Source organism: Borostomias antarcticus, assembly GCF_949987555.1.
Source record: "Borostomias antarcticus genome assembly, chromosome: 3".
NCBI lineage: Eukaryota > Metazoa > Chordata > Actinopteri > Stomiiformes > Stomiidae > Borostomias > Borostomias antarcticus.
In genome coordinates this window covers 25,532,011-25,558,742 of record NC_140236.1, presented here as the reverse complement: position 1 = coordinate 25,558,742, position 26,732 = coordinate 25,532,011, and the positions used below count along the sequence as shown (strand labels likewise).

The 26,732-nt window shown below is 48.6% G+C and overlaps 2 protein-coding genes across 2 annotated transcripts in view; both read left to right on the top strand.

Annotated features, from left to right (window-relative positions):
- tie1 (tyrosine kinase with immunoglobulin-like and EGF-like domains 1) overlaps positions 1-16,670 on the top strand; it is a 17,552-nt gene extending 882 nt beyond the window's left edge. Inside the window, exons 2-23 of the mRNA XM_084436086.1 lie at positions 90-383; positions 491-601; positions 1,504-1,659; positions 2,397-2,528; positions 2,813-2,953; positions 3,495-3,623; positions 3,793-3,938; positions 4,125-4,269; positions 5,261-5,419; positions 5,603-5,740; positions 6,302-6,592; positions 6,926-7,216; positions 7,506-7,699; positions 8,017-8,227; positions 8,434-8,544; positions 9,430-9,620; positions 9,998-10,111; positions 10,216-10,286; positions 15,537-15,577; positions 15,932-16,028; positions 16,304-16,403; positions 16,522-16,670. Coding sequence (XP_084292212.1) covers positions 90-383; positions 491-601; positions 1,504-1,659; positions 2,397-2,528; positions 2,813-2,953; positions 3,495-3,623; positions 3,793-3,938; positions 4,125-4,269; positions 5,261-5,419; positions 5,603-5,740; positions 6,302-6,592; positions 6,926-7,216; positions 7,506-7,699; positions 8,017-8,227; positions 8,434-8,544; positions 9,430-9,620; positions 9,998-10,111; positions 10,216-10,286; positions 15,537-15,577; positions 15,932-16,028; positions 16,304-16,403; positions 16,522-16,593 — 3,335 coding nt within the window. The 3' untranslated portion in view covers positions 16,594-16,670. The remainder of the gene's footprint in view (positions 1-89; positions 384-490; positions 602-1,503; positions 1,660-2,396; positions 2,529-2,812; positions 2,954-3,494; positions 3,624-3,792; positions 3,939-4,124; positions 4,270-5,260; positions 5,420-5,602; positions 5,741-6,301; positions 6,593-6,925; positions 7,217-7,505; positions 7,700-8,016; positions 8,228-8,433; positions 8,545-9,429; positions 9,621-9,997; positions 10,112-10,215; positions 10,287-15,536; positions 15,578-15,931; positions 16,029-16,303; positions 16,404-16,521) is intronic.
- Positions 16,671-20,263: 3,593 nt separating this feature from the next.
- Positions 20,264-25,782, top strand: mpl (MPL proto-oncogene, thrombopoietin receptor; the record flags this gene model as incomplete). Its single annotated transcript, XM_084436085.1, has 12 exons — positions 20,264-20,375; positions 20,604-20,730; positions 20,963-21,135; positions 22,242-22,402; positions 22,566-22,725; positions 23,057-23,168; positions 23,670-23,833; positions 24,247-24,389; positions 24,556-24,715; positions 24,855-24,954; positions 25,043-25,130; positions 25,312-25,782. The coding sequence occupies 12 exons, from the start codon at positions 20,264-20,266 to the stop codon at positions 25,780-25,782; spliced, it is 1,971 nt and encodes a 656-aa protein (XP_084292211.1).
- Between the last annotated feature and the right edge of the window lie 950 nt (positions 25,783-26,732).

Sequence of the window (26,732 nt, the reverse complement as noted above, 5' to 3'; positions counted from 1 at the left end):
TCTGGGTTAGAAATGAATAGAGCTGGCTAACTCTCCTAAACATGTATAACTTTTTTGAAAAAGCAAGTGACAAAAGCCCATCTCCACAGCTGCAGTTATCGACCTGACCATGATCTCCAACGTGGAGGTCCCTAGCCAGCTCTTCTCCCTCACCTGTATCACTGGAGAGAGGAATGCAGAAGACCTCACCCTGGACATCAGCAGAGATGACTACATCCTCAGGCTCCCCCAAAGGCCTAGCTTCAAGATCAAAAGGCCCAAGACCAGGGAGGTGGAGGCCAGGGAGTTTGGGCACCTGGGCTACATAGGCATCTTCTACTGTGAAGCTACCCAGGACCCCATACTGCTGGATAAAGTCACGCTCATCAACAACTGTGCCGAAGGTAGACTGACAAACATCCCTCTGGACTTTAGGATGAACCTTCTTTTGTATACTAGCAGGGTACGCTGTGAGTGTGTCAGTAATGTGTTGTGTGTTCCTCTCTTTCAGCGCATTTTGTCCCGCCCTACCTGACAGTGACAGCTAACAAAGGCGACACGGTCGACATGGCCATGCAGGTCCTCAGCTCCCAGAAGAGAGATGTGACCTGGAAGTACAACGGTGAGTCTCTCAGACAGCCAACCAGGGCCCAGGGCCTGCTGTCTCCGGGTGAGTCAGAAGCTGTGTTCGGAATCGCTCCCTCGTTCCCTCACTCCCTATTCCCTATATAGGGTTCACCATGTAGTGAACTACCTAGGGAACGGAGAAAATGTAGGGTACATGCACTGTTCCCTGGAAATCAAGGTGAATTGTGGGTAATAAATAGTGGACTATATAGGGAACGAAAATTCCGTGTAGAATTCGGACACTACAAACAAAATGGCTGACACCCCATATAGTGCACTATATAGTGAATAGGGAGCGATTCCAAACACAGCCAGAGTGAGTGGTAGAGAGGGAGCGGAGCTGAGACATCAAATCAAACTTTATTTGTATAGGACATTTCATACACAGAGTCAACACAATGCGCTTTACAGAGAACAAGGGGAGGTGGACATAGGTCCCACCCCTACATATTCCAGAGGGAAGCAAAAAAACTGTTTGGGGCCAAAAAAGTGAGCTGTAAAAATTCTTCCTTGACCTCTCTCAACGAGATGATCGAGCAAGCTCCTGGAAAATGTTTGTCTGTTGGCTAAGAACATATACAGAGCAGTAAACATGGGCTAGATACTTCATAAGAGAGACATGGCTCACAGGAGAGGGCACAAATAGTTCCAGAGAAGACATGACATGGTGGACACAGGAAGATGCCGTCCAGTTACCCTAACCCACTGACTCTTCATCAAACAATGACTGGACCTCGACTGAGGAAAAGCACTTATAAAGTCGTCTGGAGGAGAGAGTCATCGAAAAGGGCACTGATGGAAAATAGATTTAGCTGGCTGACTCACAATAGATATATATGATTCAGTTTACCATGAGTTCATCTAATCTTCTGGCTCTTGCTCTGTGCTGTTTTGCAGGAAACTACCACTACATGACCCACTGGAATGACGTATCAAACAGTACGGCCGTGCTAACGGTACAGAACGCCGACGCTGCCGACGCAGGCATCTACAGCGCCAGCTACGTGGGCGACAGCCCCCTCCTGGGGGCCTGGATCAGGCTGATTGTCCGAGGTAGGGGCAGGGCCTTCTGGGAGATATGCGAGGCCCTGTGTGAAATAGGCATGGCGAGGCCTTTATGCACTATGCATGCACGTCTTTTTCTCCACATGGCACAAAACCATGCATCTTCCATGGTTGTGACGTAGCCTAGCATACGCTGCACTGCTGAATATAGGCAATACAGGGCAATACTAAGTAAAAAATAAATTAAAAAAATTCCTGCCTGACGCAAGGCCTTCTAAAGCGCAGGGCCGGTGCGACCGCCCCTTTCGCCCCTCCCTGTGTACGGGACAGCACAAACCCACACTACACACACATACAGATAAACATAGGCAAATACACATCACACACACTGACACACACACACACACATTATCACAATGTGTTAGTTGTGCTGCATGTGTCTAATCAGACTGTACAACAGTGCCTGAGCCCAGACCCCCCTCCCATTCTTGGACAAGAGCCCCCCCCCCCCCCCCCTTTAACACTTTACATTTTAATATATATATTTTGCCCTTCCACGTTTCACTTGCTCATTATTCTTACTATATTATGTATACTATGTATATACTATGTATACTGTATGTATACTACGTATAGTATACTGTATGCTTTTTCTGCTTATGCTGCACCGCTGCCACTGCTGCTGTAACACCCGAATACTATAACAACTGAATCCCCCTCCCCCCTATTAATAATAATATGTTATCTTATCTTATTTCATCCTGGACCCCTCTCTGCTGCCTCAGACTGTCCCGGTCAGAAGTGGGGTGTGTTCTGTGACCAGGACTGTCCTGAGTGTCTGAACGGAGGTGTGTGCCACGACTCGACCGGCGACTGCGTCTGCCCACCTGGCTTCATGGGACTACACTGTGAGACAGGTAAGGTGGTGTGTGTGTGTGTGTGTGTGTGTGTGTGTGTGTGAGAGAGAGAGAGAGAGAGAGAGAGAGAGAGAGAGAGAGAGTGAGAGAGAGAGGGAGAGAGAGAGAGAGGAGAGGGAGGAAAATGGAGAGAGAGAGGAGAGGGAGGAAAATGGAGAGAGGGAGGAAAATGGCGAGAGAGAGGAGAGGGAGGAAAATGGAGAGAGAGAGAGAGACATATAATATGCGATGTAACATGCTGCTACCCCATTGCAGTGCTGTACGTGTATATGTCTCTGTTCCAGCCTGCAGAGAGGGGATGTTTGGGCGGAACTGCCAGGAGCGCTGCCGGTCAGAGCTGGACTGTAAGGGGCTGCGCTTCTGCCTGCCCGACCCGTACGGCTGCTCCTGCGCCAGCGGCTGGTCCGGCAACCGCTGCAACATATGTGAGTTCTGACCCACACCACCGTACAGTGAAGAAGATGACGCACGGCACATCTACAGTATGTTACAGGCATGTTTGACATATACTCTCAAAAAAAGAAAGCGCTGTGCCGAACCATTTATCCTTGTTGGTAGGAGAAACCTCTGAAAAAAGCTTCAGAAAGACTGCTTTTCAGGTCAGACAGAACCTTTTGGGTTCTAAATAGAACTGTGGTTCCATAGAACCTAAATGGTAAAAGGTAAAAGATGCCGTTCGGAACCGAAAAAGGGGTTCTGTCTGGTGCTTTTCTTTTTCAAAGATTTCCTCTACAGGGACACGTAGTTCTACATCGCACTCTTTTTTTCTGAGAGCGTAGATTGATTGATTGATTGATTACCTTATTGATCCGAGGAGGAGGAAATTAAAATAGTCAGCATCACATAAAATACAAAAAATTCAGAAAAAACACTTATGAAGTGCAACATACACACACACACACACACACACACACACACATACCCTGTGTTGAGAGGCCTTGCTGTGTCTGTCCCTCTGTCCTCCAGCCTGCCTGAAGGACATGTACGGGCCCGACTGCCGGCTGCGCTGTGACTGTGATAACGGGGGGGTGTGTAACCGCTTCAGCGGCTGCCAGTGCCCCACCGGGTGGAGGGGGAAGCACTGCGAGAAATCAGGTAAGCCGGACCGGGCCGGCCAGGTCATCGCCCGCTCTTCTCCTAATCAATCATCATCGCTGTCGTCGTTCTCTACCCCTCCCCCGGCTCCGTCTCTCTCATCCCGTTCTCTACCCCTCCCCCGGCTCCGTCTCTCTCATTCCGCTCTCTTCTTCGCTTCCCTGGTCAGACCGCGCCCCCCAGATCCTGGACATGGCCGGTACCGTGGAGTGGAACCTTCACTCTAGCCCGAAAATCCTGTGTTCCGCCACGGGCAACCCCCTCCCCAGCCACGGCAGCATCGAGCTGCGCAAGCTGGACAGCACCGTGCTGAAGGTGGGGCAGAGAGCTTGACAGAGGGGGGTATGGAGGTTACTCTGTGTTTGGAGAAATTACAAAATCGGGCTGTAACTGTAAGAGAAGTCGTAGATATCGACGTATATATATATAGTATATAGATGTATATATAGATATAGATATAGTATATAGATGTATATATGATGTCTCACACTGCCGTTCCAGGCCTCTACGACCACCATGGATTCCAATAAGAGCACGGCCCAGTTCCATATCCCTCGCCTGTCTGCGGAGCATGAGGGCTTATGGGAGTGCAGGGTCTCCACGCATGGTGGGCAGGACTCGCGCAAGTTCAACCTGACCGTGAAAGGTGAGAGGAAGAGAGGTTTCTATTCTCCCAGGTTTGGATCTGTCTAGTCTGGGTCTGGTCTTGGTCTCTCTAGATATGCTTCATCTTGACCAAACGATAGCATAATCTTCACCCCTTCTGTGTCTCTGTCTCTCCCTCTCCCTTACTCAAATTCAAATACTGTAAGCTTTATTGGCATGACAGGTGTAAAAAAAACTATGTTGCCAAAGCAGTACAGAAAATTATTAACATTGACAAACAATAAGAAATTAACATACAATAATATACAAATATCAACAATACAATCAAGTCATCTAACAACAATTCAATTGATTGAATAACATGGGGAGCTGTTTATTTTTTTTTACAGATGTAGTCACTCTACATTACCCACACTTGTTTATGTGTCCATTTCCGACAAATGTCGTTTCTTCTATGTAGTTTATTTTTAGATTATTATTTTGTGGTTGGGTTGTCCAGAACTTCCTTGAAATGACGAAACGATTTACTGCAGTAGCCTACGCCGCCGACAAGCGACAGCGCGAGCAAATATGACCGTTATATATTGTCAAAAGTAACGTTACTGGTAAGACCTATGTAATTACCTCGTCGGTGGCCATCGTGCCGTCTTCAAAACACCCGGCTCAAGTAGCTAAGTTTTATGACAGTGCGCGGGGATGCTCATGGGAAATGTGATCTTTTTGGGCGAAAAACACTTCCGCTTCCCGAAACTCCTCGTAGGGCCTTTAATGTATGACAACAGTATTCTCTCTCTCTCTCTCTCTCTCTCTCTCTCTCTCACTATCTCTCTCTCACTATCTCTTTCTCTGTCTCTCTGTCTCTCTCTATCTCTCTCTCATACACACACACATGTGCTCTCTCTCTGTCTCTCTCACTATCTCTCTCTCACTATCTCTCTCTCACTATCTCTCTCTCTATCTCTCTCTCATACACACACATGTTCTCTCTCTCTCTATCTATCTCTCTCTCTCTCTCTCTCTCTCTCTCTCAGAGCCCCCCATTCCCAACACGGCTCCCAAGCTCCTGGAGAAGAGGAGCAAGCAGCTGGTGGTGAGGCCTGTGGACTCCTACCGGGGGGACGGCCCTGTCATCTCCACCAAGCTCCTCTACAAGCCCATGGAGAACGGGAACTCCTGGTCCTCCATCATCGGTGAGGGACTCGGCGAGCCTCCGCAGACTGGAGCTCGTCAGCAGCGGTGTCTTATTTGGACGCTCGTTATGACCAGATACTCTGTGCCCCTGCCTAGTTCCCGTTTTGAAGAAATTACGTGAAAACGTTGCCTGAATGTTTTGAATGCTGTCTAAACGTTCTGCCCATGTCCATGTCTGCCAGTGTACAGCATAGAGCCCATCACACTGATGAACCTGAAGCCATCTACCCGCTACCACGTGCGTGTGCAGCTGAGCCGGCCTGGGGAGGGCGGGGAGGGGGCCCCGGGGCCCGAGGCCATCATGGAGACAGAGTGCCCAGGTGAGCCGGCCTGGGGAGGGCGGGGAGAGGGCCCCGGGGCCCGAGACCATCATGGAGACAGAGTGCCCAGGTGAACAGCACACAGACAAGGGCAGACACACCTGTTGGGTTTGGGCTTTTACCCCTTGTGGTAGATTTGGTTGATGGTGGGCTGGGGTACAGTTTAACTGTTAATGGTATTAGAGGAGAACTTCCATCTTATCGGAATGAAATGAGTAATGGTTGGTCCATACATTTAAAAAATAGACATTTAATCTTTAAAAAATCATTTTTCCATCATGGCAGTCAGATCATCAGTGTCAGGGGTTTAGTATTGAATTGACGGTGGTACAGAGCGAGAGAGAGTGTGTGTGTGTGTATGTGTGTGTGTGTGTGTGTATGTGTGTGAGGACAGAGAGGGTGGTGAAAATGTTAAGGAGTGTTAAGGAGTGCTGACTCACTGAGCACAGTTCCGTTGTTAAAGATGAGCTAGAATAGCGGACTACCCCCTCCCTCCGCCCCTCTCCCCCCTCCCTCCGCCCCTCTCCCCCCTCCCTGACTGAGTGTTCTGTGTCGCCGTAGAGCCCACGGTTCGACCTGAGATAGACTTCAGCTCGCTGGAGGGCCGCAACGCCACCGTGCGCTGGCTGCTGCCCGGAGACGCGGGCGCGGCCAGCGGCTTCCTAGTGCAGCTCTTCGGCCCCTCCCCCTCGGGCGAGAAGCTGAGGGAGGTGACCACCCTCCTCAACGTGCTCTCCACCAAGTTCTACAACCTGGAGTACCACCGGGACTACACTGTGCTAGTCACGCTGCTCAACTGTGGCAGCCAGGGGCCCGCCTCGAAGCCCTACCGCTTCCGCATCAACAGCCAGGGTAACTACAGAACAGACAGCGCCATGAGCCTGATTGGCTGTGGTTAATGTGGTGACTCCACTCCCCCGCCCACAAATTGTGTTTGAGCAGCTGAGGTGATATAGTGTTAGGGATTTAAATTCACTGACGGCGACCACAACAATAACACCAAGTCGCTCTTTTTGCCTAGCCAAACGACTAGAGTAGCGGCGAATCCACAGAGGAGACTAGCATCAACGGTCTTTCTGTAGCATCCTGGCTAGCAGCTATGCTAACACCATCTGCTCTACCCTAACCCTTCCGGTATCTCCCTGCTCTACCCTAACCCTGCCGGTATCTCCCTGTCCCCCCCAGGACCCTCCTCCCCCCGCAACGTCCAGGCCCTCCCTCTCTCCGTGTCAGCCGTGCAGGTGAGGTGGCAGCCCCCCGAAGACCCCAACGGGGGCATAATCAAATACATCATCGAGTACCAGCCCATGGGCCACGGTAGCCCCCACTCCTGGGTGGACACGGACGACGGAAACAAAACCGCCAAGGACGTGATGGCGCTGAACGGCAGCACCCTCTACCAGTTCCGGGTGCGCGCTTTCTCCAAAGTGCCCGGCGAGTGGAGCAAGTTCGTCCAGGCCAGGACCCAGGGTGATGGTGAGGGAGGATATGATGCGTATAGAGTAACAGCGCCATTTTGAAGGGAGACTACTGACGTCAATGCTCTTATATATTAACTGAGGGCTGTTTTAACTGGACACATACTAAACCTTTTCCTGAGCTTGTAGCACATTGAACCTAAACCTGTTTTTACTTGAAGAATAGTCCCTGGACGTAGTCCCACAAGGAAGAGGCCATTCTCAGCTCATAGTTCACCCTCCTGACAGAATGTTTACCTCTCCTCTCTCTCACCAATCCTCGACACCACCCACCTCCTTCCCCTCAGGCCTCCAGAGTTTCACCCCGACCACCCAGGGGGTGGGGGGCCGGCCGGGGAACGAGGGCTACCAGCTGCTGGTGGCGGTGGTGGGCTCGGTCACGGTCACGTGTGTCACCATCCTGCTGGCCCTGCTGGCGCTCTTCTGCGTCCGGAAGACGCTGCTCAACCGACGACGCACCTTTACCTATCAGTCTGGATCGGTGAGCAACACACACATGCACACACGCGCGCACACACACACATAACACGCACACGTACACACACACACGTACACACACACACGCACGCACACACGTACACACGCACACGTACACACTCACACGTACACACACACACACACACACACACACACACTTACTTCCACCTTACACTAATGCATACAGTACAAACACACCCTTCACACTGCTGTGATGTTAATGTGTGTTACAAAGCACTCAGCTGCAGTGTACCGATGTAAGTCCTTCACCACCATTGAAAGCTTTCATTTCATGTTGTTTCTAAACCTCTCAACCCAAAGGGAGAGGAGACCATTCTTCAGTTTAACTCCGGGACCCTGACTCTGACCCGGAGACCGAAGCCCACCTCCGAGCCCCTCACCTACCCCATCCTGGAGTGGGATGACATCAAGTTTGAGGACGTCATCGGCGAGGGCAACTTTGGACAGGTCATCAAGGCCATGATCAAGAAGGACGGCAACAAGATGAGCGCCGCCATCAAGATGCTGAAAGGTCACACACACACACACACACACACATACACACACACACACACAACGACACACATACGCTCAAACACAGCTCTAAAACCCACAAACTCTAAAGACAACACTTATCCAACAGATCTAAGCTCTTAACAAAACAAGTCACTGGTTAGATGGAACGAGCAGCTTTCGCAGAACCGTTTTGTGATTTGGTTTGTGTGCTGTTTTATGTAGAGTTTGCCTCAGAGAACGACCACCGAGACTTTGCAGGAGAACTGGAAGTGTTGTGTAAACTAGGCCAGCATCCCAACATCATCAACCTCATAGGAGCCTGCGAAAACAGGGGTGAGTGGGCCACCTTGTGGACATTAAGGCCAATAACAGCCTTTTAACACCTTAGGGACTAGGAGAGGTAGCCACTTTTATCTATCTCTTTCTTAATAAGTAATTTCTTAATAACTCATCATTTTAGAGATGTGAAAGCATATTATACAGTGTCCAGATTTGAATATATTTATAGCAACTCTCAAGCAGATTGGCCTTGCTACTGAAATAAATGCATTTCTTTGTGGAATATAATGAGGTCCACAGCCTTCTGTGCAGTGCATGAAATAGTTCAGATGTTAGTTGTTCAGATGCATTCAGTCCCTCTGCACCTGGCAAGCATGTCCTCCAAGTCAAACATCCTTTGTCTGCTTGAAGCATTTATGCGATCATGTTTTGTTTTTCTTGTCCATATGCCACATAAGCAAACTACTCTGCTGCCTATCTCTATAAAGGTCTCATGGAACATGTTTCAAGCATGACATCTCAATTTCCGAGCGATATCCGATGGTTCTGTTAAATAATTGAATTGCTGGTTTTATGTTCTGAGATCTACTGTATGATTGATAATATGAGGAGGAGAGGAAGTCTAGAATGGAAAGGCCATTAGTGGAACGTTTTTTTTTCTTCTCAAATCCACTCTTTTTCTCTAGTCTGCATGTTCTCTAGTAACTCAGACTGCTCCGATTCTCTCCGTCTCCTGATAGGACAGTAGTGAAAGACCTAGTCTATAAGGCATCTTCACATTTCTGTGGAAAACTCTAGTATCTTCATCAACTAACTATAACTATAATGTAACTAAATTAAACGATAAACAGGGGATCGGCTTAGTTCATCCTTCCTTTTAGTTTCCACAGACCCCTCCCCCTCTAACAGGCCTCCCCCTCCCCCCTCCCAATGCTGCAGGGTACCTGTACATCGCCATCGAGTACGCCCCCTACGGCAACCTGCTGGACTTCCTGAGGAAGAGCCGGGTCCTGGAGACAGACCCCGCCTTCGCCAAGGAGCACGGCACCGCCTCCACCCTCACCTCCCAGCAGCTGCTGCAGTTTGCCGTCGACGTGGCGACCGGCATGCACTACCTTAGCGACAAACAGGTAGATAGAGGGATGATGCTCTACAGGTAGATAGAGGGATGATGCTGTACAGGTAGATAGAAGGATGATGCTCTACAGGTAGATAGAGGGATGATGCTCACATCCACAGTGGGAAGGGACTGACTTCACATTTCAGTTTTGTGGTGTGAAGCTGATGTAGTAGGAGTTAATGGGAATGGTCATCCTACTTCCTCTCCTCCTCTCCTCCCTCGCTTCCTCTCCTCCCTTGCTTCCTCTCCTTCCTCTCCTTCCTCTCCTCCTCTCCTCCTCTCCTCCCTCGCTTCCTCTCCCTCACTTCCTCTCCTTCCTCTCCTCCTCTCCTCCCTCGCTTCCTCTCCTCCCTCTCCTTCTCTCCTCCCTCTCCTCCTCTCGTCTAGTTCATCCACAGAGACCTGGCTGCTCGGAATGTTCTGGTAGGAGACAACCTAGTGGCCAAGATAGCCGACTTCGGTCTGTCCCGAGGGGAGGAGGTGTACGTCAAAAAGACCATGGTGGGTTCACACTCGAGTCAAACACCTGCAGGGGGCGCTCACGTTCCCTGTGAAAACACTCAAAGACGCTTTCATGAGGTTGATAGCTTGTCTTTGTCTCGCAGGGAAGGCTGCCAGTGCGCTGGATGGCCATTGAGTCTTTAAACTACAGCGTGTACACCACCAAGAGTGACGTGTAAGTTGTCCATCTGTCTGTCTGTCGAGTTCATCCTCCGACCAAAACACATCATGTCCTCAGACATGCTCAGTAATGTCTTACACAGCTTCCAGCAAAGGTATCATACAATACCAACAGTTACATTTTATTAGGGCCCGAGCACTGGCGGTGCGAGGCCCTATTGAAACTCGAAGGATTATTATTCTCCTACCTTCTACCTTCTTCAAACCAAATTCGGTGGGCATATGTAGTTCATCGAGACACACTAAAATGTCTCTTGGACCTATACCCAACATCCAACAGGAAGTCAGCCATTTTGCTTTTAATGTGCCATTTTGTCCTTGTTTTTACCATTTCCATGTCTCGTACTTCAACAAACTCCTCCTACAGATTTCATCCGATCAACTTCATATTCGGTCAGCTTCATCTTAAGACCTTTGTGATCAAAAGTTATCAAAAAAATTGAGTTTTCACCATACACCCATGCCGTGGCGCCCCGCCAAAGTTTGACATTTCGCCATAAAACACAAAGTCCTCATAACTCCTCCATACATTATCCAATTTGTCCGATATATCTCACGCTTCATGACGGTTCTGTCCTGAACACATCTATGTTTCAGTATTGCATCATACTTATAGCGCCACCTATTGGTGAAACAGGAAGTCCTCATAACTCCTACATACATTATCCAATTCGTCCGATATATCTCACGCTTCATGAAGGTTCTGTCCTGAACACATCTATGTGTCAGTATTGCGTCATACTTATAGCGCCACCTATTGGTGAAACAGGAAGTCCTCATAACTCCTACATACATTATCCAATTTGTCCGATATATCTCACGCTTCATGACGGTTCTGTCCTGAACACATCTTTGTGTCAGTATTGCATCATACTTATAGCGCCACCTATTGGTGAAACAGGAAGTCCTCATAACTCCTACATACATTATCCAATTTGTCCCATATATCTCATGCTTCATGACGGTTCTGTCCTGAACACATCTTTGTGTCAGTATTGCATCATACTTATAGCGCCACCTATTGGTGAAACAGGAAGTCCTCATAACTCCTACATACATTATCCAATTCGTCCGATATATCTCACGCTTCATGAAGGTTCTGTCCTGAACACATCTATGTGTCAGTATTGCGTCATACTTATAGCGACACCTATTGGTGAAACAGGAAGTCCTCATAACTCCTACATACATTATCCAATTTGTCCGATATATCTCACGCTTCATGACGGTTCTGTCCTGAACACATCTATGTTTCAGTATTGCATCATACTTATAGCGCCACCTATTGGTGAAACAGTAAGTCCTCATAACTCCTCCATACATTATCCAATTTGTCCCATATATCTCACGCTTCATGACGGTTCTGTCCTGAACACATCTATGTGTCAGTATTGCGTCATACTTATAGCGCCACCTATTGGTAAAGCAGGAAGTCCTCATAACTCCTACATACATTGTCCGATTTACTCTACATTTCTCACGCTTCACCAAGGTACCGTCCTGAACACATCTATGCATCGGTATTGAGTCACGCTTAGAGCGCCACCTACTGGTGACAGGAAGTTTCTCTCGTACTGGACACTGAAATAGCACAGCCTTTAACGGCGCCACACCCCGACGCGCGTGGGGTGCGAGGGCCCGCTCACTGCTGCTCGCAGCCCTAGTTTTTATTAGGGCCCGAGCACTGGCGGTGCGAGGCCCTATTGAAATTCGAAGGATTATTATTCTTCTTCTCCCCAAACAAATGCCTTTTTGGCGGCCTAAACATCGATGAAAACGGATGAAACTTTGCAGATACGTCAGTCCCGGTGAAAAATTTGATAATTCATGGGTGACGGAAATGGGCGTGGCAAAACGGCTCAAAGCGCCCCCTGGAAAATTTAAAATGGAGAGCCCCACCTTTCAGTTTGATGTAGGCGAACGAAATTCGGTGGGCATATGAAGTTCATCAATACACACTAAAATGTCTCTTGGAGCTATACCCAACATCCAACAGGAAGTCCGCCATTTTGCTCTAAATGTGCCATTTTGTCCTTGTTTTTACCATTTCCATGCCTCGTACTTTAACGAACTCCTCCTACAGATTTCATCCTATCAACTTCATATTCGGTCAGCTTCATCTTAAGACCTTTGTGATCAAAGGTTATAAAAAAAATTTGTTTTCACCAAACAGCCTTGCCGTGGCGCCCCGCCACACTGACATTTCGCTATAAAACACGAAGTCCTCATAACTCCTCCATACATTATCCGATTTGTCCAATATTTCTCACGCTTCATGACGGTTCTGTCCTGAACACATCTATGTGTCAGTATTGCGTCATACTTATAACGCCACCTATTGGTGAAACAGGAAGTCCTCAAAACTGCTACATACATTATCCTATTTGCACCAAATTGCTGACGCTTCATGAAGGTCACATTCTGAACATATCTATGCATCGGTATTGCATCATACCTACAGCGCCACCTACTGGTGAAACAGGAAGTCCTCATAACTCCTACATTCGTTATCCGATTTACCCCAAATTGCTCATGCTTGATGAAGGTCGCGTCCTGAACACATCTGTAGGTCAGTATTGAGTCATACGTACTTATAGCGCCGCCTACAGGTCAAGCAGGAAGTCATCATAACTTCTACATACATTATCCGATTTACTCAACATTTATCATGCTTCATCAAGGTACCGTCCTGAACACATCTATGCGCCGGTATTGAGTCATGCTTAGAGCGCCACCTACTGTTGACAGGAGGTTTCTCTCAGTACTGGACACTGAAATAGCACACACTTTAACGGCGCCACACCCCGACACGCGTGGGGTGCAAGGGCCCGCTCACTGCTGCTTGCAGCCCTAGTTTTAATTTATTTTTATTTAATAGTTTAAATTCAGAGACAGTGCACATTAAGGAACATTTCTGTAAACATGCTGGTTTAGCCAAATTGGCTAATTTCCAACCATAGTCTCTGGGGCAGATGGCATGAGCACTACAATGATTCAAATACATTAAAATACATTATATACATAATAACAAATAATACATAATTACATTAAAATGTTAGTTAAGAACCTGACGGGCACGTACACTCTCCCACACACACACACACACACACAGACACACACACACATGCGCACACGCACGCACACAGATCAGTGTTGACACTGTCAGCCATTTCTTAACACCACTTTTGAAAGAGTAGTAAGTTGGGGACTCTCTGATAGATTCCACTGATGGATTGCTTTGAAGGAGAAGACTGCCTGGCTAAATGCACTTATTCTATTCTATACATGACCTATGCTTAGTGCTGCCCAAAGTCCAAAACAACAAATCATGCGCAAACGGATAATAAAGTGCAGGGGAACTGATAAGAGAACCCAGGAAACCCAGGGTACAGTCTAGCTACTGGACTGCCACCCTGCCTGTCAAACAAAGCCTATTAATACACTCCATCAAACTTTACTGCTTGGTTTGTAGGACATTGAAAGGAAGTTGGGTGAAAGCCGAGTCGTGGAGAGAGTTCCCTCGAAGTAAACACTGTTCGGCTGGCTACACCACAGTTTTCACACACCACACACACACACACGCACACACACACACACACACACACACACAGACACACACACACACACACACACACACACACACACTCGTGTCTATGTGGTGTGTGCTGTGTGAGTACTAATAGAAGGCCTTGGTATAGACAGTTTGTACCGGACTCTTTGTTTACTAGAAAAAGGGAGAACTAGAAAGGACACAGAGGGCCGGTCGTAAACGGACAGACAGTGAACGGGTGTTTCTGTGTCCTCGCTAAATAATGAGTAGATCCACCCCAGGGTGCAGGATGGGACAGGACAGTCTACGGGTGTTTCTGTGTCCTCGCTAAATAATGAGTAGATCCACCCCAGGGTGCAGGATGGGACAGGACAGTGCAAAACCGTACAAAATACAGTGCAAATACAAGATACGAAAAACAGTGCAAACAAAATACAGTGCAATGTGCAAATGACGATATACTAAAAGAAAGCAGAGGGCCAGATGTGATATCGACATACTGTATCCAGGGTGGGGTGTGGCGAGTGTATGGACAGTGAGTGTGCAGAGTGTAGTGTTATGGACAGTGAGTGTGCAGAGTGTAGTGTTATGGACAGTGAGTGTGCAGAGCGTAGTGTTATGGACAGTACAGTGTGTGTGGTGCGTGTGCCAGTGAGGTACAGTATGTGGTTGTGTGTAAGTGGAGCGGGGGTATAGAGTCAGTGTGTGTGTGGGGGGGTATAGAGTCAGTGTGTGTAAGTGGAGCGGGGGTATAGAGTCAGTGTGTGTGTGGGGGGGGGGGTGTGATGGTTTGGTTAGGGACCCAGGCGCAACAGGAAAGGAGGAGGCAAGGGACGGTAAAGCCCGGAGGGGCGATTTAATAAGATAACACAAAGGGGGAGCCACAAAAGGATCCCACAAAAATATAATAGGATGGAAATAATAGGAGCCACCAAACTGCCACTAAATAATAATAAATGTCCTTGGCTCAAGGGAGCCGGAGGGATCGGGAGGTGGAGCAGGGTGAGGGCTCTGCTAGCTGGTACACTCAGCAGAGGGGGTCCGGGATACTGGAGAGACGAGGAGGAGAGGCAGGGTGAGTGATAGTAATCACGAGCAGGAAACGAGAAAAAAAGCACTACAAAATACATTACATTACCTGTATTATTAAAATACAGGTAAGTAATATCGTAGGCTAGGCTATACTTTACCACATATGTTATGGTAAGATCTGGCGATGAGTGGAGTGTAGACCAGGTTCTTGTAGGGGTTGAAGGTGATTTGCAGAACGAGGGACAGGTGTGGTGATGATGAATTGGAAACCGGTGAGTAGAGCCGCGCCCGCGTCATCGTCGGAGACGAGCGCGCCGTTCTTGTCGGGATCCGACTCTTCGTCAGCGGGCCCAGAGGGGAGAGAGGGAGGCGGTTGTGGAGGCGAGGGCATGCGAGCCGTAACAGGGGGGTTGGGGCCGTGGGGGGACACAGGCCTTGTTGATGAGTCTGATGGCCATGGGAAAGAATCTGTTTTCGTGGTCCCGGGCCCAATGGTCTCTGCGGTCTCATGCCACTCACACAGAATAGTGGTGCTTCTGAAGAATAAATGTGCTTTCTGTGTTTCTGCTTTGTAACTGTGTTACACATTGAAACTGATATTGTCTGGCCCTCTGGGTCCTCACTCCCTTTCCTTGCCCAACTATTCCTCTGTTTCTCTGTCAGGTGGTCTTTTGGTGTACTTCTATGGGAGATTGTGAGTTTAGGTAAGTTAAAGTTTAGGTGCACTATTTGTTTGAGAGGACATATGCACCTTGGTATGATTAAAACCCACAGGTCTCAGTTCACACACTACTTTCACCTCCTGAGCCTGAGAGACATGGAAGAGGCCTCTCACTCACTGATGTGAACCTGAACATGTGACATGAAAGAATACGATGTGCCTGTTATAAAATAATGTGTGGTGATGATGATGATGATGATGATGATGATGAGAGGAAGAGATTGACAAAGGTATGATTCCCCTCTCTTCTTTCTCTTTCCCCCCATCTCTCACTCCCCCTCTCTCTCTCACTCCCCCCCTCTCTCTCTCTCTCTCTCTCTCTCTCTCTCTCTCTCAGGTGGGACTCCCTACTGTGGAATGACATGTGCAGAGCTCTATGAGAAGCTCCCCCAGGGCTACAGAATGGAACAGCCCAGGAACTGTGACGATGAGGTGTAAGTGTTCCCACCATGAGTGTGTGTGTGTGTGTGTGTGTGAGATAGAGAGAGAGAGAGAGAGAGAGAGTGCGAGTGGCTGTGTGCGTGCATGTGTGTGTCTGTGTGTGTGAGTGTGTGTGTGTCTCTGTGTCTGTCTGTGTCCGTGTGTGTGTGTGTGTGTGTGTGTGTGTGTGTGTGTGTGTGTGCGCGTGTGTGTGTGCATCTAACAAAATCATGGTGGTGAAAAAGTGCGTTGTTGGTTGCTTGTGGTTGATAGTTGTTTGTGGGTGTAGGTATGAGTTGATGAGGCAGTGCTGGAGAGACCGCCCCTATGAGAGACCTCCCTTCTCCCAGATATCTGTTCAGCTAAACAGGATGCAGGAAGCCAGGAAGGTAAAGGGTGAAACACCTACATCCCACTCTGTTCACTCTTTCAAATCAACAGCATGCATTATTATTCCAGATACAGAAAACGTTTGGCCTACATTATGTGCTATATCATTTTACTCAGGCCTACGTGAACATGGCACTCTTCGAGAACTTCACCTATGCTGGAATAGACGCCACGGCCGAGGAGGCCTGACTACCAGCCCCCCCAGACCCCGGCAGGTCACGTAGCCCGCGAGAGAGGCCTAGAGGAGGGGCACCGCGTTACTGCCGCCACCCCCCTGCTGGTCCATGGGCCCACCGGTGGAACAAACGCTCCACCAGGACCTCGTGGTTATAGTGGGAGGACTGTGATTGTACACTGTGGGGGTCTTGGGGGGGGGGGGGGGGTGTATCACTGTGATTGGACACTGTGGGGGTCTTGGGGGGGGGGGGGGTGTATCACTGTGATTGGACACTGTGGGGGTCTTGGGGGGGGGGGGGGTGTATCACTGTGATTGGACACTGTGGGGTCTTGGGGGGGGGGGGGGGGGGTATCACTGTGATTGGACACTGGGGGTGTTGGGGGGGGGTGTATCACTGTGATTGGACGCTGGGGGCTTACTGCCTACAAGTATACAAGAGGAATGGTGCCACGGTGAACGGTCATCACAGTTGCGGGTGCATCGCTCTCTCAACTATGAACTCTGACCCCCTCCTACTTACATGGAGGGGGACATTTTTTGGGGAGAGGTGTGATGGACTCATACGGTATCAAGGTCACAGTCAATGCAGAGACGTATTGAAGGAAAACACATACAATGTAGCACTTGAACCAGCAATATGAGAAGGCTTCGTGTCCTGTTTCTTATTAGAAAGTGTATAATTTGCTGTCGTCAAGTGTACCTGTATATACTGTATCACTTCCTCTTTAAATGTCTTCATAGAATATTTCATGCCTTTATAGATTACATATAGACTATTTGTTTACCTTTGTAACATATGCAATCTGTATCTCATGGGATAGTGTACAGTATATCCACTCTCTGAGGACATATGTTTTGTTGATCTGTTTCTTAAATAAAGCTTCCTGTGGTGACTGGACTCACCACAACGAGGCACATACTGTGAACTGGACGTCGTAATAAGTGGGAAAAAGTGATGTACTTTAGAATCAGGTGTTGACAGAAGTGTTTGGTGTAGAATCAGGTGTTGACAGAAGTGTTTAGTGTAGAATCAGGTGTTGACAGAAGTGTTTAGTGTAGAATCAGGTGTTGACAGAAGTGTTTAGTGTAGAATCAAAGGTATTGACAGAAGTGTTTAGTGTAGAATCAGGTTTTGACAGAAGTGTTTAGTGTAGAATCAGGTGTTGACAGAAGTGTTTAGTGTAGAATCAGGTGTTGACAGAAGTGTTAAGTGTAGAATCAGGTGTTGACAGAAGTGTTTAGTGTAGAATCAGGTGTTGACAGAGGTGTTTATTTGGGTGATGGTGGGAACTGTGGAGGGGGTGGGGGGTGCTGTGCTCATCACGTTAGGGTGACAGGGCTGAACCGCAGGGGCCCGGGAGGTCGTTTGGCCCTCAGCCGTCTCCCTGCTGCACATCACTGATCTGTCAGAGGATTTCCTCCTGAAACAAGCTGGGGACGGGGCAGGGGCTCGGGACAGGGCTGGGGACGGGGCTGGGGACAGGGCTGGGGACGGGGCTGGGGACAGGGCTGGGGACGGGGCTGGGGACAGGGCTGGGGACGGGGCTGGGAACGGGGTTGGGGACGGGGCTGGGGACGGGGAAAGGCGCGCAGGGGCTTGATGAGCCAGCTTCCTGACCGCCACCCCCCACACACACACACACACACACACGCACACACACGCAGTCTCACACACACAGTTTCTCTCTCTCTCACACACACACACACACACAGTCTCTCTCTCTCACACACACACACACAGTCTCACACACACACACACGCAGTCTCACACACGCACACACACAGTCTCACACACACGCAGTCTCACACACACACACAGTCTCTCTCTCACACACACACACACAGTCTCACACACACACACAGTCTCTCTCTCTCTCACACACACACGCAGTCTCTCACACACACACACACACGCAGTCATAGGCGATTTTACCCTCTGAGAGTAGGGGGGGCAACATTTTGACGTGAGAAAAAAAAACAGTTCTGCCGTCTCGTCCCATCTATTTACGAAGAATACCAGTTGTGAACAGTATGCTAATAAGAAATCCGTATGACAATTCAATATGTACAACGCATCAAACTTCATCTAGACACCACGAGCATGTCAATATGACTTTATGACCGAGCACTAGGCCATACCCAACATCACAACATCAAACTGCAACTGCCTGCTGGTGCTAGCGTCCTCGCCGATGGTGATGTTGCTAGTGCTAGTGCTGGTGCTAGTGCTGGTGCTAGTAGCTAGTGCTAGTGCTAGTGCTAGTGCTAGTGCTGGTGCTAGTGCTAGTGCTGGTGCTGGTGCTAGTAGCTAGTGCTGGTGCTGGTGCTAGTAGCTAGTGCTAGTGCTAGTGCTGGTGCTGGTGCTGGTGCTGGTGCTGGTGCTGGTGCTAGTAGCTAGTGCTAGTGCTAGTGCTAGTGCTAGTGCTAGTGTTAGTGCTAGTGTTAGTGCTAGTGTTAGTGCTAGTGTTAGTGCTGGTGCTGGTGCTAGTGCTAGTGCTGGTGCTAGTGCTGGTGCTAGTGCTAGTGTTAGTGTTAGTGTTAGTGCTAGTGTTAGTGCTGGTGCTAGTGTTAGTGCTAGTGCTAGTGTGCTAGCTTCGATAGCCTCTGGAGCACTTCTGCATTCGATTGCACCTGCTGCGCTGTCATTTCGAGTGGTAGCTTCTTCATTAACATTGCCAGATTTTATTTTATTTTATGAAGAAGTGGTAAATTGTTTTTATAGCTCTTTTCGCCATTGTGAGCAGGTTGGCTAGTTGTAGCTTGTTGAGCACTGAGCAGTACAGTCAGATCTCATTTTTTTCGACGGACGAGTTGTGCCATTAGTGGATTATGAATATATATATATTTTTAAAGGTAGCCTAGTTTAAGTAATAAATAAATAAATAAAACACTTTTAAAATGAATGATGATCTAACACAAACTGGTACAAACCACAATTATGTATTTAAGTATTGTAGTTAAGTATTTTTTTTATTTTTTTTATTTTTAAGAATCTGAGCAGAGTTGGGCTGTCCAATCAGGGGGGGCACTTGCCCCCCCTGCCCCCCCTATAAAATCGCCAATGCACGCAGTCTCACACACACACACTCACACACGCAGTCTCACACACAGACACAGTCTCTCCCTCACACACACACACACACAGTCTCTCACACACACACCCACACACGCAGTCTCACATACACATACACACAGCTGTCGGGTGAAAACCAAACTCATTTGGGTATTTTATTAAAAAGTGTCCATAGGCAACATATGGGGATATTGGCATAAAACAAAATTGATGCTCATCAAAACACATATGAGCAGCCAGGGGCCACTTTCACTAATTTGTTATCAATTTCCCTTGAGCAATGAATCCTATCACTCTCTATGTTGCCTATGGTGTACATGTATGGCTGAACAGTATGGGCTATGTTCACATCCTGTTTTAAGTAAAGATATCCCCCCCCCCCCCCCTAATCCACACAACCCACACTTCCTGTGTCAGCAGCCCGTCAGATAGGGCAGCACTACTCACCCCCCCCCCCCCCCCCCCCGCCCCTCCCCGGCCACACACAGCTCTACTGGCACGCGTCCACACACACACACACACACACACACACATTCCCCTGTCAACGCGCTCTCTTCACACACACAGGCCCGTGGGCGCTGATGGGGCAGAGGGGAGCAGTGTGAGCCATGTGTGTCTGTTTGACCTGGAGCATATCCCCGGTCTGGCTGTGGATCCTAGCCTGCTGGGGGTCGCGATGGGGTCAGCCGGATGGAACCGTCCCTCACCTGTCAACGGAAGGTAAGAACCTGGAAACTCTACGTCTCCGAAAAGGGTCGACAGTTTGTTCGCTGTCTGGGAAACTGTAAAATGCCCTGGAGTGTTAGATTTATTGTCTTTCTTTTATATATATATTTTTTAAACGGTTCAACAACTGTTTCACAGCCTCTCCAGATCGTGGTCATTGCTAAATGATATGTACGCATGACAAATGAGCTCCTTTCATCATCATCTGTTATTCTCCAATAGACGTGTTGCTTTTGGCAGACGATGAGGTCCCAAAATGTTTCACCAGAACCCAGTATGACTTCACGTGTTTCTGGGAGGAGACGAGCAGCAAGTCATATGATTTCCTCTACAGCAACGATGAATCCCTGTACGTACTGTGGTCACTGATAAACAGATATTATTTTGCATCGCGGAAATGCAATGTGTTGTAATGTCTCATCATAGAGGACTTATTGTATAACCAACTAATGGATCTGTGCACCCAGAGAATACTTTACAAGTGACTGCAAATATGTTGTGTGTGTACACCGACACACACACACACACACACACACACACACACACACATTGACTGGCTACTGTATGTTTCCTCTCTTCAGCGGTGAGCGTAGATGTAATCTGACCCTCCAGAGGTCTGGTGGAGAGAGCGTTCTCCATGTCTGCTACTTCCCTGACTCAGACGTGTTCCTGTTCACCCCCACTCACATCAGAGTGAGGGACCCCAGCACCAACAGAACCATCTACACACGCAGCGTCAGCGTGGAGGACCAGGGTGAGACAGAGAGAGAATGTGTGTGTGTGTGTGTGTGTGTGTGTGTGTGTGTGTGTGTGTGTGTGTGTGTGTGTGTGTGAGTGTGTACTGTATGTATGCGAGCGTGTGTGAGTGTATGTATGCGAGCGTGTGTGTGTGTGTATGCGAGCGTGTGTGTGTGTGCGTGTGTGTGTATGCGAGCGTGTGTGTGTGTATGCCAGCGTGTGTGTGTGCATGTGTGTGTGTATGCGAGCGTGTGTGTGTGTGTATGCGAGCGTTTGTGTGTGTGTGTATGCGAGCGTGTGTGTGTGTGCATGTGTGTGTATGCAAGCGTGTGTGTGTGCGTGTGTGTGTGTATGTGAACGTGTGTGTGTGTGTGTGTATGTACAGTATGCGAGCATGTGTGTGTGTGAGCGTGTGTGTATGCAAGCGTGTGTGTATGTACTGTATGCGAGCGTGTGTGTGTGTGTGTATGCAAGCGTGTGTGTGCGTGTGTGTGTGTATGCGAGCGTGTGTGTGTGTATGCGAGCGTGTGTGTGTGCATGTGTGTGTGTATGCGAGCGTGTGTGTGTGTGCGTGTGTGTGTATGCAAGCGTGTGTGTGTGCGTCTGTGTGTGTATGTGAACGTGTGTGTGTGCGTGTGTGTGTGTATGTACAGTATGCAAGCATGTGTGTGTGTGAGCGTGTGTGTATGCAAGCGTGTGTGTGTATGTATGCGAGCGTGTGTGTGTGTATGCGAGCATGTGTGTGTGTATGCGAGCATGTGTGTGTGTATGCGAGCGTGTGTGTGTGCGTGTGTGTGTGTATGCGAGCGTTTGTGTGTGTGTATGCGAGCGTGTGTGTGTGTGCATGTGTGTGTGTATGCGAGCGTGTGTGTGTGTGCGTGTGTGTGTATGTGAGCGTGTGTGTGTGCGTGTGTGTGTGTATGTGAACGTGTGTGTGTGCGTGTGTGTATGCGAGCATGTGTGTATGCGAGCGTGTGTGTGTGTGCGCCGGTTACCTTTCAGCATCTTGACGGCGTCCTTCTTGATCACCAAACTTCTCACTGATGACGTCCTCAAAATGTCCTCCCAGTCCAGGATGTCTCACCCCCGGTCTAAAAAGCCCCCCTCTCCCCCCTGCTTCAGGCTTACTGGACCCCCCTGAAAATGTGTCCCTCCACAACACTGGCCAGGCGGGGCAGCTGAGGGTGGCGTGGCACATGTCCACAACCAACGTCCACTGGGGGACCAGCTTGCAATATGAGATACGTTACTCCTCACAGGGTCTGAGGGAGAGGACAGCACCGGTACGGAAGTACAGAAGCAACAAGAAACAATTTACAAATCTTTTTCGGTCTAATCACACAACCCCGTTGCACGTCGCATTTGAAGGCATCTAAGTAGCTGTTTTGTACCTGCAGCACTTTCACCTATTGGCATGTGATGGTCTGTGTTTTCCTCCACGACCAGATAGCACCAGTGAAGGGCCGTCTCTACGCGCTGGTCTCTCTGAATCCCGGGGAGATGGTCCAGGTCCAGTTTAGGGTCCGACCCCAGGGTTACATTGAGAGCAGTGGCCACTGGAGCGACTGGTCGGCCCTTGTGTATGCCATGGTGCCACAGAGCGCAGGTATGTGTGTGTATGTGTTTGTGTGCGTGCGTGCGTGTGTGTGTGCGTGTGTGTGTGCATGTGTGAACCACACGCTTTAGGGGTTCATCATAACAGTGTTATCTCACTAACACTTACGTCCCACAAATAATGCAGAGGCAAACTGGCAGAGCTGAAGTCTGGGCCACATTAACAGTCAGCAGGACAGTAGTGACGTGGTGTGGCTGCAATGTGTGAACAGTACAGTATGAAGGACTATGCTACTCACAGCAGCTGCTACTCTCTCGATTGAGAGCAGACAGCGTCTACTTCAGTAATGTGTGAGTATTGAACTGCATTCCCTGCCTTCCAGGCGACATATTCCTATTGTGTCACACTTCCGATCTGCATAACGTCACCTGCCAGTGGAATGAGAAGGCCAACAGAGAACACAACTACACCCTCTTCTACAAGATGGACTCCAGGTAGCAAAAAAAACAAACATAATGCTGTCACTGCTCTCTGGTGTGATGTTGCTACCACAGCACATTGTGGTGTAAGATCACCAGGCATGGCCGTTAGGGATGCACCGATATGAAAATCTTGGCCAATACCGATAACAGATATCAATATTGCTGTTATGGCCGATAACCAATATTTACCGATGTCGATATGTTCTTTATAAAAACAAGTTTCTATGATGAATTTTGTACATACTGAAAAATACAAGTAAACTCTGTCTCTATTTCCAAAACATTTGGAAAAGCCGATAAATCATAGTTTCCTCTCAAAAACAACACACACAACAGCAGCTAGACAGAAATAATGATCTGTTGTTCACATCTGCCCTGTTTTGCACATCGGACCGATATCGATATATTAAGAAATGACTAACATCGGCCGATACCAATATGATTGCCGATATATCGTGCACCCCTGATGGCCATCCCTGTGGCCTGACTGATGGACTGATCTGATGTTCCCAGAGGTGGAGAGGAGGTCTGGAGTGAGTGCCCGCAGGATGGGAACAGCTGTTCCTGTTGTCGTTTCCAAGGAAGCGAGTCCGGTGTCCTACGGGTCAGACTCAGCGCCGGTCCGGTTCCTCTCAGTCTGACCTTCTACACCGAGCCCTTCAGGCTCAGCGGCAGTGGTGAGTGGTTCTGGTCCAGCCCCGCGGATATCAGATGAAGTCAGTACAGTACATTAAATATGTGAAATGTAACTATATGTTACTATATGAAAATGCAAAAAATTGACGAAGACCCACCTTGGGTCGATACGTTGTTTTTTTGTCTTCTAGTAATAAATATACCTTGGAGCAGCTGTCAGTGCAGACCTAATTTTTTTTTGCATTCTTTGTAACCATATTGTCCGGCACCAGCGGATGGTTGATGTGCTTAACAACTCTACAACTTCTACTATATGAAAATGCTACATGGCCATAAAGCGTTCTTTGAAAAACGCCTCAGGAATCCTTCACGGACTTAAAAAATAAAATGTGTTCTTAAGCTTTACTATTCCTCTAGTAACTGCTGTGTCCCACCCTTTCTGAGTGGTGTGTAGTTAGGACAGCCCCACCAGGGAGGGTGAGAGGGGAGTCAGAGGGGGGGAGGCTGGACCTCAGATGGGAGACCCCCCTACCGGCCCTGTCTGGACACCTGATGTACCAGGTCCGATACCAGGCCCGGGTAGAACGCACGTGGAAGGTCAGAAGACAACCAACACACTCATCCAAGTGTTTCGTTGAATACTGACTGTCTATATAAATATGCTGCCAATTGTATCTCTGTAGATTTAATTCTGAGAGGTCTCACCATTCTTACTTCATGTTAACTATTGTGGATGGTCTTATTCAGTATTCTCTCTGTCCAGCTGGTCACCCTGCAAGGTCCTGAGACAAGTACTACTCTAGACGTCCAGAGAGGCAGCTGGTACAGTGTCCAGGTCCGAGCCCGGCCAAATGGTTCTGTCTATGCCGGCTACTGGAGCGACTGGTCAAACTCACTAAGCGTGGAGGTGCCCTCTGAGATAGGTATGACACAATGCCACAAACATGACCGAACGCCTATTTCATTTGACTACTAAAGACCAAACCAAGACAAAACTAGTAAACAACAGACAGGATATTCTACAGAATTGTAGCAAACAGAAAACGCAACAAGCTGATTCAGAGCTTATGATCTTCTCAGGGGCTTTTTTCATCCTATGCATCCCCCTTGTGATGCTCATCCTGTTTGTGGTGTTCATCCCCATGTTCTCCAGGTACTTCAGGTCAGTCAATTCTTTCATAAACAGCACATGATTTTATGAGCGCGTTCCCTCTCACTGTCCACTGAGCTGATTCTCATTATTCCATCAGGAAACTCAAGCGGTACCTCTGGCCTCCAGTCCCAAACCTTGACAAAGTGCTCCAGGGTTTCCTCACTGAGATCAACAGACAGACATGGGTAAATGGTTCATTACAGTTTTGCAGTGTACTAACGAGGGAATGGATACGTTTTAGAATCACTACTACCACACTGCAGCAGTGGAAGGTGGCAGTTGGAGAAGCTTTCATTTTTCTTGTAACCAGCCAAAGCACTTCCTGTCTTCATTATGAGTGTGTGTGTGTGTGTGTGTCCTAAATAGGACCCCCCCTACAATGTGAAGCTTTTCCTCCAGGAGACCCCTGCCTCTGTGGTGGAGGTCATGTCAGAGAGGGAGGGTCCGGGAGAAGAGAAGCCTCCTGAGGAGTCCTCCGTGCTCCTGTCCCCAGCGAGGCGCCCCGATGGCGAGGAGGAGCGGAGGGAGCCCGGCCCAGGGGTCAACCCCGAGGTCAGCTCGGACTACGTGACTCTGAACGCCAACAACGCCGTCCCCGGTCTGCAGGGTAACGAGTACCTGTACGAGGAGGCGGCGTCCAGGAGCCTGGCGCTGGAGGAGGAGGGGGTCCTGAGGAGGTGTCACTGCTCCTGCCCCAGCAGGGCCTCCCCCACTGACCTCCTCAACCACTCCTACCTGCTCCTGGAGGAGACGCCAGGGAGACAGGGCCACCCGGGCACCAAAGCAGCGGGCAACCTGTATGCCAACCTGGATGAGGGCACCCCACTCACAAAATAACCAGGCCCGTAGCCAGCCTTGTGGAGGAGGGGGTTTGTTTGTTTCCAAAAGTGGACCGTATCATTTCGATTTGTTGCCGGACATGTTTTTTTGGATTGTTGAGTGATTTGTTGACCAGGGGGGGGGGGTGCGGACCTTTGGTCTTAAATTCTGGACCTTTCGTCGTGAGGGGGGGGTTCGTTCGATCCACCCTCCCCCCCGGCTACGGGGCTGATAACCCAACGACACAGCATTGGCCCTGGAGAAGGATACACAGTCGCTGAAGGAGAACTGGACAGTAGACAGAGGCATCACATGTTGAAACTGTTAAACAAGACAGACGGTGTAAATACGATATCGTTGATTTCCTCATGGACAACAGGCAACATAGTCATTTGGTGTCCAATACTGTCTGATCAAAGGTGGACTGGTGGGTCCCTGGATTATACTACACAGGGTGAACATCTCTAATCTTGTCCAATTTTCCTCATAGACAGCTGGTTAAGACTAGTGGATACGTATGCTTGATATATTCTTTGTGCAAAGTGAACCTGTACCAAGGCCAATGTGAGCGTATATAGTTATACGTATATAGTTACGGCTCCCAACTCTTGATTTGAGCAAGGTTTCCCCCCTCAGGGTCTTCAGGAGCTGTAATCCAGTGTGAGGATATCCTTTTCCATTTAATCATATATTCTTCCTCGCATTAACATAAATCCATTACAATAATATTTATGGCGTAATAATTGCTGTATGTAAATGTTAGATATTTTTCCTTTGTAAAAAACAAACAAACAAAAAAATCATTCAAGTCCCATGTAATGGAATGGCAAATGTAGCACATGGTTTGTATTATTACATATCTTTATTTCATACTCAAATATTCAATAATGATAAACAAATAAAACTCACATGAAGAACATTAAAAATGTTTGAATCTGAGAAATATAGTTGTCAATTTGTGACATACA